This window comes from Amaranthus tricolor, chromosome 4 (genome assembly GCF_026212465.1).
Source record: "Amaranthus tricolor cultivar Red isolate AtriRed21 chromosome 4, ASM2621246v1, whole genome shotgun sequence".
NCBI classification, from domain to species: domain Eukaryota; kingdom Viridiplantae; phylum Streptophyta; class Magnoliopsida; order Caryophyllales; family Amaranthaceae; genus Amaranthus; species Amaranthus tricolor.
In genome coordinates, this window is record NC_080050.1 from 798,283 (window position 1) to 810,403 (window position 12,121).

The window sequence follows — 12,121 nt, forward strand, 5'->3', positions numbered from 1 at the left end:
TTATGTAGTATGAAAAGCCAAGCTTAGAGCTTAAGCCTCCCATTCTCCTTGCCATTCTTTTTTAATTCTCTACTCAAATGTATAGCTCACACTACTCTCCTTTGATGTAATTCCTTCAACATTGTAATGAGCTTTCAAGCTCCTCTATCCTTCAAATACATAATGATACACTAGCCTAGGATGGTGGATGTAGCCTCATAAATGGTGAACCACCTTAAATCTTGGAGTTATGTTTATATTACTTTAATTACTTAAATCACCTTAATAATTACATATAACCATGTTTCATTAGTGCACCTTCTAGCCATGGTCATTAACCTTTCGTGCCACCTTTAGGCCCATACTTCCGCATTCGTTATCCTACTCTAACAGGATCATATATGAATGAATAGAAGAAAAAAATTTTATGTTAAGGGTTTTAATAATCTACCCAATATTATTAGAATTAAAATTTTAACAATATTAATAAAGGCTACAACCACCTCCTTGATGTTATAAGAGTATATAGACATACATTTAACATAATTTGTTGGTACTTTATAAAAACTGACAACTAATGAGTGAAAACTACTTTTTTGGTTTTGTATTTTGTATTTTTAGTTTTTAAAATACTGAAAACTAAAAATAAAAAAGACAATACAAACTGGTGTGGCTTAGCCATTTTTCATCATGAAAGTAGTAAATATTCAATTCACCATAATATGTAATTTTATATAAGTTGCACACGTGTGGACTCGTTGATATAAGTCAGATAAGAAAAAAGTTGATTTTCTAAGGACAAATATAGTGGTGCAAACAATTTTTAAGATTTAAAAAAAAATAACATGAACAAATCAAGTATGGAGACTAAATTATAATTTGCGGATTCATTTTTTATATTTCATTTCATATATATATATATATATATATATATATATATATATATATATATATATATATATATATATATATATATATATATATATATATATATATATATATATATATATATATATATATATATGATAAGCTATCTATCGGAATATCTAGCAAAAAAGAAGGAAGTAAAAAAAAAAATGAAGAGATTCTCAAAATATATATAAAGCCAAAAATTGAGTATTTGTTTATAGTGGTTCAATGGCTTCCCCTTCTCTACATTCCCCTACATTAACTACCACTGTATCTTGCTTGTCTGTTTGCAACACCCTACAACAATCCCTTCTTGGAGCCTGCCACATAAAAAAATCACAATAAACTTATTAACACATTATTAGTCAGTGTTGTTAGATGGTTTGATCAGTTAAAAGTATTGGCTGAAAAATATTCAGGTGATATTTGATAAAAATTATTTACTGATTATTGGCTGCTTATTCAAGAAAAAGTAGTTCAAAAAGCCAAAAATCAATGGCTTTTTTCCCTCTCGGGGTTTTTTATGCCAATATTTTTATTAATAATATTCCCAATTTTTTAAAAAAATAAAGAAATAAATTCAATTTTTTTTGTCCCTTTAAACTTATTAAAAAAGACAAAACGAACTAAAAAATTTTAAAGAAATACATAAAAAAAATTACCTCATCCCATTTATTTGGATTAGGCTTCTTATAAACTTGAACCCTATGAATCTTTTGAGGATTATCAACCATGTCCCACCAACACCAAGGATGAGGCATTTGATGCACCAAATAATCGGTCACACTTTCGTTAACCATATCATTAAACACACCATTAGTAAGATAATAAATGTAGGGTTTTTCACAAGGGTGTTTACTAAGTGGCTTTGTATTAAAAGAAAAACTAGAAGGTTCATCTCTTTTGTACCAATTAAAGAATGTTCTAGAAGGTCTTTGCATTTCTCTTGGTGTTATAGTACCTCGTATTATTTGAACTGCGTATCCCCATGAGACTGAGATCGTCCAATTTCGGGTTGTGTCGTAACAAATTGATTGTTGCATTAAAGAATATGAGTCGAGTTTTGATGGAATTTTTAGGCGTTGTAGGGCTTGAAGACGACCCATGTAAGGGAAGATTGGATCAACTTTCTCTAAATGGTGCAAACTCACTAATGGTGCTATTGGATGTGCTGTTAGGATACCAAATAAGTTGCCATATACATCAAACTGCAAAAAATACTTTATTAGGTTAAGTTAGGTAAAATATTTGCACTTCAGATAATGTTTCTGATAAAGTATATAATATACATATATGTATTGTAAGAACTTTAACCATAAGTTTTAAGCTTATTGTTATACTGCATCGCGGTAGCTATTAAGCATGTGCAACATGATGCTTCACCGGCATTGCGTTCTTGGCATTTTATAAGGCCTAGACAAAATGAAATGAATAGGCTTCTCTATAGAGAGTTGATTTTGGTTTTTAGTGGGCATTCGACAAAATAATAGAAGACATACCCCTATATATTATACGACATGTCATGTATTTCTTAATTGATAAAAGAATGGATCTAATAAAACATACATGCTAAAATTAAAGTATTAGGATAATTACAAACGATATTCCACGTCCTACGTGATAATATTAATGAGCTGAAGTATTGAGCTTCTTTCGAACTCTAAATCTTAGATAAATGTCTACCTCACCTACGATCAGAAACAATGTTTCAATATAGCTATCTCCAATTCGATATTTCTACCCCACAAATTAAGGCACCTTCTTAGTTGGGGTATTTAAGAATACTTCAAATGGTACACAAAAACCAAAAGGATTTAGTATAGTTTCAATGTTCTAAAACACTTGTCCAATTGAAATTGGAAACAAGGGCTTAAGGTCATCAAAATTTAGTTATGAACCTGGAATTTGGAATTACAATCTTGTGGGTCCATAAATAGTCTTGATTGAGTCCATTTATTTTGGGGTCTTTACAACTTTCTTGTTTCTTCTTTGACTTATTCTTGTTCCTTGGAAAATCACTCAAGATGTTTTGTAACCATTTGGAAATTGGGAAGGTTAATTAGCTCCGTTTTTAAAGTTGGGATCTCGATAAGGACATAGGATTGAAATCAATAGAATTATATTATAGAATCGTAATATTTTATAAATATGTTATGATATGCTATAAGATAAATAATTCTATGAAATTATGTGCTCCCATTATTACGTAACTCTGTCCTCCTCAATCTACACTATAATCAAAAAATTAATTATATTTTACAGAATAATAATAATAAAAAAATAAAATAAATAAATTAGGGATAAACTAAAGAAGTTTGATTGATTATGTTTAGATCCTATAACTCGTTCAATAACTAACTTGAGAAGAAAAGGGTAGTTTGTTACTTTTGGTTAGGCTCCATTGAATAGACAAAATAGTGGATAGTAAACAACATAGTTCTACGGTTCTATCATACTTGTTATATTTGACTTTTATAGAATTTAATGGATTATTTTGATTATCATATTTTTAACTACATTTAATTTAAAAATTATAAAAAAACTAATATTATGAAAGTATGTAATTAAACGATTCAAATAAGATACCACTTGACTATATTATTTTTTATACGATATATTTTCTTACACATTAGTCGCAAAATATAAAATAAGCTTAAACGCTGAATAATACAAATATTTGTAATATAACAAGTATTTTAGCAGAGAAAATACTTCCTCCGTCCCTGTGAATTTATAGACTAGAACATTTTCTACACTTTTTACCAACAAAGTACAACACTTATAGCATTGCATTCGTTACTTTTAACCCTATTAAAACTCAACTAAAAACTCACCAAAACTCACTTTTGTAACCTATTCTCCCATCAAATCTATGATCATTTAACACCAAACATGTGAAACTTAAAACAAAACTAACAACAATAATTCTCTAGTAACTTGTTAAAATAACGTGACATTTTGTAATTTCAAAATTTAAATAATTATAAAACTAATAAAATTCATAACTTAAAATTAGTAACCTACCTATATTTTCATCGAATCAATTCAATCAAAAATTAATATTAATAATTAAAAAAATTGATCCCAACCATGATAAATATATGTTGAATATAAACTAGTAACGTGACAACTAAAAAACGAACCTGATGAAACCCGGGTTCTTTCGTTAGCGAGACACCGAGCTCGGAGACACAAGCCTGGATCCGATCATCGGACCCATATAGACCCGTATACCTTTGGAGACACCGATCCTGAATTTTTTCAATAGCAAAAGCTAAAGTATAACTTATAGCAAATCCACCCCCACCAAAAGCCATATCATGTGCAAAATTAAGATTTTGCATATGTGTTTCTGAATTACTCCCAATATAATACATTTTATTATGATCATATTTTTGTAAGACCCGAACCAAATTATCCGGGAAAAATATAGTATCGTCATCTCCCATAACGTACCATCTAATGTCTTCAAGACCCATCCGAACCAATTCGGATATGATTCGGGTTATCCGGATACCATCTCTCAACTTGGTCGGGTAATTAAATTTATTGATATCTTCGGATATTTTTAGGGTCGGGTATTCATTAAGTTTTTCGGTTTTTGATAGGGTAACGGGTCGGTCTAGGAAGACGTACCCACGAGTAATGTTGGGTTGCCACCATAGTTTAATGAATTCTTTGCGGCGGCCCCATTTATTTGCTGCGGCCCCAATACCAAATACAATGTGGTTGAGTTTGGTTGTGTCGGATGCAGGTGCGGGTTCAGGTTCAGGTTCAGGTTCGGGTATCGAGACGTGGATAGGGAGAGAAAGAGGGGAGTAGAGGGATTTAAGAGAGTAGATTGTGAGAAAAAGTGAAAGGAAAAGACAAAAAATGAGAGAAAAAATGATTTTTTTTGAAGGGAATATAATGAAGGAAGAGTGATCTTTTGGATGTTTCATGATGGCTTGAGAAATGAAGATTAATGTTATGAATAATGATCAAGGGACAAGGATTATAGAGATTTGTTTTAGATGAGAAAAGGATGAACAAAATGAAGGAACAATTAAAGATACATGACTAAAAGAGTACATAAATTTAGGAAGATTTTGTTCACTTTTGCTTATGGTGTTGGGGTTTTAGGAAGATGATGTTGGAAAAGAAGCAAATTAGTAATGAGACTATGGAATGTAGACTTTGAGGGTATTTATATGTGCACTCAAATTACTCAACCTATTCTTATTAGAATACATTATTTGCTTTTTCCATGAAAATTGATAGAAGAAATTTCAGTTGGATTATAATACAAAAAATAAATAGATAATAAGTATGACAGTAAAACAAAACAAACTTTGCAGAAATGAGATTTAAAGAAAGACGATTAGATCGTAATAAAAAAATGTAAAAACAAAAGTACACACTAAAATAAAAAGTGATGCGATTTTAAAGGAGGAGAGGGCTAATATGGAGAATTTTTCTATGATAATGTGATTGAAATAGACATTATATTGACCTTATACCTTATTTAACATTTTTGTTAAAACTAACAATCGTTTAATTTATTGAAATTAATTATATGTTGTTTTTTAAACTTTTGTAACTATTTTTGTATTGGAAATCTATAAAACTGAATTCACTTATTTTGTAAATATTTTAATTGAGCTAAAATTTATTAAATGGATTAGTATGTAAACTAAAGAGATAAACTATAATATTCTCACTATCACTCTTAATTTCATTTTGAATTATTTTATCTCATCCACACATTAAAAGCATTTTTTTTAATATCATACGTAAAATTCAATTTATCTTTTCATTTAAATATACGTAACATACGATATGGGAAAAAATTTCATATCCCCATATTACCCTTGAAATTCATTTTTTCTTTTTGATCGATAAAGGACAGAGAAGGTATATTTTTTATTTTTATTACCGCAAAATTAATTTTATTTAAATATCCCTATATTTTTTTTATTTTGAGATAATAAAAAATCCTAAAAATTAATTTTTTTTTTTTAGATATGAAATTCAAAACCTCCACTTTTAACAAAATTTATTTGAGCAAAATTAGTTCATTGACTTGATGAACAAGGAAAAAAGAAATGGTGGGTTCATTACTCATTAGCTCATTTTCGTCATCCTTCATGCGTGAATTCAAACAAATTTCACTTGTTCAACCAATTTTCTGCACCCCCTAAAACAGGTAATTCATTCAAATTCTCTTATTGAGTTGTAATTTTGCCCTTTTTAATTTCCGGCAGACATTTACAGTTTTTTTTTTAAATGTCCGGCAGACATTTACATAATTAAATCATCAATTTCATATAATGGATCCCCAATGGCATTATTCTGATGTTTGTCTTGATAATTTCGAAATTTCCTCATTAGGTTTTCTGGGGATTACTTTAATGAATTACTTCTTTTTGTTTTTTGCATGTTTTGCAGCGTTGCGTTGATTAATTTTGGTGGGTTTTGTTACATGTTTGTGAATTTCGACTTTTAATTTGTACTAAATGGCTAGGATTTGGTCGTCAAAGTTGAAATCAATTGTTGGGTCTTTTGTTTCTGCCCCAAAATCAATGAGATCTGGGTGCTATAATGGTCAACAAAATTCTCTGAGGGTTGATGATCATTTTCACATTAGACCTATTTTTGATTATGTGGGTCATAATTATCACACTGGTTCTCAATGTAGAATTTTGAAATTTGAGCCTAGGGCAACTATACAGTTATGTAAACCCAATTATGGCACAACACTTTCACCTACATTGTTCGGTCACCAGGTTTCGAATAGCTTTGCTTCAACACCTGTGTCGGGTTACCTGTCGTATTCATCGTTCACCGGTAATAAAGGGGGTGATAAGGGGATTGAAGCTACTAGAATTGGAAATGGGGATGTGGATGGGGGTGAAGGTGAAGGTGGGATTTTTGGGAGCTCTGAGTGGATTGATAAAGTTAAGGATGCTTGGAAAACTGTTGTAGATGCAGCTAATGTTGCTGGGGAGAAGGCCAAGGAAGCCTCCGATGTGTTAACTCCACACGTGCAGCAAGTTTGGGATACTCATCCGTATCTTAAGGATGTAGTTGTACCTGTCGGTGGCACACTCACCGCTGCTTTGCTTGCGTGGTTGGTCTTGCCAAGTGTTTTGAAGAGGTTGCACAAGTATTCTACTCAAGGATCAGCTGCTTTGCTAGCTAAAAGTGGAAGCATCTCTGCAGCTGAAGTTCCTTATGAGAAGAGCGTCTGGGGTGCAATGGAGGATCCAGTGCGCTATATGCTGACTTTCATGGCGTTTTCTCAAATGTTAGTGGTAGTACTTAATATTTCTTCTGGTATTGTTTCAAGCACATGATTATAAATATAATGCAGGTAATATAGTTTGTTCGGAAATGCAGATGTTTTTTAGTAGCTCCGGATGCTGTTGCATCCCAGTTTGTTACACAGGCTTGGAAAGGGGCACTTGTCCTTTCATTTGTATGGTTTGTGCAAAGGTGGAAAACTAATTTGTTTGCTCGTATTTTGGCGGCTGAGAACCTACTTTTACATGATCGAGAAAGAGTGCTTACTGTGGATCGAATTTCGTCTATTGGCCTTTTCGCCATTGGAGTGATGGCTTTTGCAGAGGCATGTGGTTTGGCTGTCCAGTCTATCCTGACTGTTGGTGGTGTTGGGGGTGAGTATTCCAAACCCGAGCTGTGTTCTGCAATCTTAATGTTTTTGTGAACATATAATTTGTGTATAGCATTGCAGATATGAACCCTTTGTTAGTATCGATGTACATAAAACATTGACTCCTACGTAAATACACTCCCCACAACCTATGAGAAGTATCTTATTAACCTTATAAACATGTTTTAAATTTTGTGCGGGTGTCATTTTGCTTGTTCATTAGTCCATCTCCTATTATTAGGAGCGGGACCGCTCAAAGACATTGGGATAATGGAATGTATTCCATTTCGGTCTACTAAGTAGCACATTTAGACCCGAGTTCTTGCATTGCGCTGAATTTGTACACATTTTATATGTTCTTTAAATAAAATTTACAATCATATATTTGTTCATTTACACCCATTCACCCCAAGCGCAATTCCACCACCAAGAACAAATTTTTCTTCTGTTCTCCATCAGGTGTGGCAACGGCTTTTGCTGCGAGGGACATCCTTGGCAATGTCCTTAGTGGCTTATCTATGCAGTTCTCAAAGCCATTTTCACTTGGAGACACCATCAAGGTATGCTGCCAACTTCCTGAATTCCGCTTTTCTTTGCACTAGATCAGTTCGCTTGTCTGGTTTTGATTTCCTTACTTATGGTATAACATAAACATAGGTTTCTTTTGAAAATTTGTTTACTGAAAATCTATTAGTAGCAATGTCTTTTACTATTTTTTGTTGAACCGAGTTATCGGGTCCTGTTTATGTTGATTCTATGCAATTGCATTAAACTTCTGTTCCGGAAAGGATTTTTTAAAGTCAGGAATAAAATTTGGTTCTTTGTTATGAAGTTTGAAAGGGAGAAGCATATTGTACATAAAGATTTCTGGTTACTGCTTCTGTTTTCTTAATGAGAGTCTTGACTTATACTTTTGCATTTCTCGATTCTCTTTTCATCTGGTCAAAAGTTATGTGTTTGATTTCTAGAGTAAAAACAAGGCCGCATCACATTGGCCGTGTTGTAAACGTTTTCAAAATAACAAACCGGTATTTCCCTCGCTATAAAGAAGTATAAAAATCGCGTTTTGGGCAGTATCAAGGGATATCTTATGGTTTCGATCAATATTTAAGCATTACGATAACCGCATCACTCACATTACCGCATCACCGTTGCGTTACCGCGGTCGTGACCATTACCACATTTTTGCACTGTGGTTTGAGTTGTACGTCCCCTTAAAAGTCTTTGTTGTTTGTTGTGTGAGTGATACTTTTTTTTCTTTTTTCCTGGCTTGTTTCATTTATGTGCTGATTGTGGTCCTCACCTCTATTTTCATGTTCTTCGCAGGCTGGATCAATCGAAGGTCAAGTGGTGGAGATGGGTTTAACTACAACTTCATTGCTAAATGCTGAAAAGTTTCCTGTCATAGTTCCAAATTCTATGTTTTCCAGCCAGGTGAATACTTCTTTCCCTTACTTAGCTCACTTTTCAGAAATAATCGGGCTTGTTTCCTTGTGCGTGTCTACTTTCCATCCTGAATTAGCGTAAGCTGCTTTTATGATTTGATGTTTAACTGACCCTGGTGGAAGAATTGCTGTTTTAACTGTCCTTTGATGTGTCACATTCTCCATTGTGCAGAATTTATTCCAAAGATCCTGAAACCAAGTGGCTCCCCATTAAATTATAAATTTTGTTCATTAACATTTTTCAGGTCATCGTGAACAAGTCGCGAGCTGGATGGCGTGCTTTCATCAGTAATATACCACTGCAACTCGATAATTTGGAAAAAATTCCAGAGATTTCAACAGACATAAAGTCAATGCTAGAGTCATATCCAAAAGTTTTCATGGGACGTGAAGCTCCTTACTGCTATCTCTCTCGAATAGATAATTCCTATGCTGAACTGACTGTTGGATGCAATCTCAAACAACTGGTACTTTCTTTATGCGTTCCCTAGTTTCTTCCCATAGTCTTTTTCTTTGAAAAAATCGTTTCGGATAGAATGGTAATTTTTGTACCCGTTAGCGTATACAATTAATATAATAAGGCACTTGTGGTCGCTGAACCTTTGCAATAACTAATATTATATAATCACTGTTTGCAAGCTTTTAGATTGGCATTACAAATTTATTTGTCATATTGGGTGTAAAATCTAGTAGAAGCAAATTATATTTTGATCTATTTCTTCAATATCTAGTGTTTATGTGAGTACTTGTAATGATAGGTTTTTAATACTCCCTCTGCGGCTCTGCCCCTTTCAATTTGCTCCACTTTCCATTTTTGTTTGTCCCACTCGTTTTGCACTCTTTCCCTTTTTGGCATTGGTCTCACACTCTTTCTTTTAATCTCATTCATAAATTCATTATATCTCTCCTTCTTAACCATTTTTTTCTGTCGTCCACATGTTTTATTCTCCAATCCAATTCCACTTTCTACTAAATTTTACACAAAACTTTTTGGGTGCAATCTGAGAGGGACAAGGAGTATCACTGCGTTATGCCTATACAAACAAATTTACTTCTATAATAAAATGCTTGTTTTCTACATGTTTTTCACTTCATACGATCTTAGTTTTAGAAAGTGCGCTTGGGCGCTAGAATAATCGCTTATGGGCTAAGCTATATACACAAGGCGCGTGCTTTTCTGCACCTTATCGTGCTTTTTTAGCACTACGGAATGTTCTTCATTCTCCTCTTCAATTTCCTCTTCCATTCATCTTTCTTCTCTCTTCAAGACTTTTTATTTTTATTCTCATATGGGTTTTTCATTTTTCTCGGTTCTCCTTTTTTTTGAACATTTAGACAAGTAACTTTATAATGTTCATTTAGGTACCCTTTTGTGCTATTTTGCGCTATAATAGAGCTTTACACAATAATGATGAATTCTTTAGATCTTTGATGCAACTATAATATGAATATCATATCATTTACGTATCAAATGTGCTCTAGAATTGTTTTTATAAGCTTTTAACCCAAAAGTTGCGCCTCACCTCCGAAAAGCTCGTGCTTTTGCCTTGCACTTTACGCCTTGGCCTCAAGAGTTCAAGACCTTTACCCCTCAGCACACCTAAGCTTATTATCCAATGGAGAGAATTGATTTGTTAGATTCACTCTTAGAAATCTGTTTTTCGGGTTGATATTTCTTTGCTTTCTTATGTAATCACACTTGAATTGATTTTTCCGCATTGGATACTGGTAAATGCAGAGCAAAACAGAGAGGTATTCGACCGAACAGGATATCCTTCTACAATGCATCCAGATAATAAAGCAGCATGGTGCTTCATTGGGCAGTAAACAGCAAGATCTGATAAGCCAGTGATGTTTTCCTCAGCAGGAATTCCAGCAATCAGGTTTTCCAATCACACCATGATTAGCTTCAATACTTGCATTCAACTCTATGCATACGGACGATATTGCATATAAATCAAATCATATGCACTGTGTCCCTTATTTTGATGGGCTAAAGATTTATAGTTTTTTTGGTTTCGAATGATGATGGACTATAACCATCCTCGTTACCATATAATACCGACAACCAAATGGTTTGTAATGGTTATAAGCTATGTTACTCAGACTTCTCATTTTGCTTCACGCACCCTTGTTCGATCCTTGATCCTCGGACATTAGTATAGCACTTAGACGCTTCATTTTAGGCGTAAAATTGAATACTTAGACGTATTCGACACTTGGACACGTACTAGTATCCAACATCAGTTCCGAGTCCAAGTAACATAGATTATAAGTTATAACTAGGTTTTACGACAGCCACCAATCTAAAATTTCTGTTGTTAAGATGTTGTACGTGTTGGAAAAATAACCCAAATGTGATCCCACATCCAGAAATTGGAGAGAGGTTGACTAACATATAAGCTTGATGTGCTACTCCTCCTATTACTAGGTGCTTTTAGGATGGAACCTTATCGGGCTTGTGTGCAGTCATTATCAGTACAGATTTTGCTCTTAGATCTTTCCTTAGCTTCTTGTATTGCGTCGATTTTAAAACAAAATTTTCCAATTGTCCACAGGTATGCCACAAGGATGTTCCCGGGACACGAAAGGCGGAAACAAATTTTTGTTAGAGTAGGAGTACACTTCAATTTGGTATATTTGTGAAACTTATTAGGTTTGTTATTTTCTTATATTTACAGAAACTGATTTTGTAACAACTGAAATTAGTGTAATAATCAAGAGCAAAATTGTGGCCTGTACTGTGGTGTGGTTGTAAACTAGCCCTAATTGAAATGGGGGCCATGTAAATTGTAATATCAGCATGTGTGCCTTCTTTTCAGTCTTTCCCATCTTATTCCTCATTTGGAGTTCTCATATTTGAACTATTTGTGGTGGATTAATGTACTTCTCCGACTTTGAGTTTAGTGTAGCAAAGCGGAAGTTCTATGGATGAACGACATTCTATTACTCCAACGGTATTAAGTGACTCTCACTTCAGTGTGTTTGAGGGTTAAATGTACTCAAATTTACCTTTGTTATGAATTAAATTTTGTTTTTTGTAAATGCAATGATTTATGTATCACTAATTCTTTATTGAGATTATCTCACTATGAGACGAATCTCAATTGAGATTATCTCACTATGAGACGAATCT

The 12,121-nt window shown here is 33.3% G+C and overlaps 2 protein-coding genes across 2 annotated transcripts; one reads left to right on the plus strand and one right to left on the minus strand.

Moving 5' to 3' along the window:
* Nucleotides 1-1,103: 1,103 nt before the first annotated feature.
* On the minus strand, nt 1,104-4,829 carry LOC130810214 (uncharacterized). Its single transcript, XM_057676191.1, has 3 exons — nt 4,032-4,829; nt 1,551-2,096; nt 1,104-1,208 (listed from the first exon to the last, which is right to left on the minus strand). The coding sequence occupies exons 1-3, from the start codon at nt 4,827-4,829 to the stop codon at nt 1,104-1,106; spliced, it is 1,449 nt and encodes a 482-aa protein (XP_057532174.1).
* Nucleotides 4,830-5,929: 1,100 nt separating this feature from the next.
* On the plus strand, nt 5,930-11,806 carry LOC130811350 (mechanosensitive ion channel protein 1, mitochondrial-like). Its single transcript, XM_057677620.1, has 8 exons — nt 5,930-6,073; nt 6,316-7,174; nt 7,267-7,544; nt 8,000-8,100; nt 8,867-8,974; nt 9,231-9,452; nt 10,724-10,868; nt 11,544-11,806. Exons 2-7 carry the CDS (start codon nt 6,384-6,386, stop codon nt 10,835-10,837), a joined length of 1,614 nt encoding a protein of 537 aa, XP_057533603.1. The 5' UTR covers nt 5,930-6,073; nt 6,316-6,383; the 3' UTR covers nt 10,838-10,868; nt 11,544-11,806.
* The last annotated feature ends 315 nt before the right edge of the window (nt 11,807-12,121 follow it).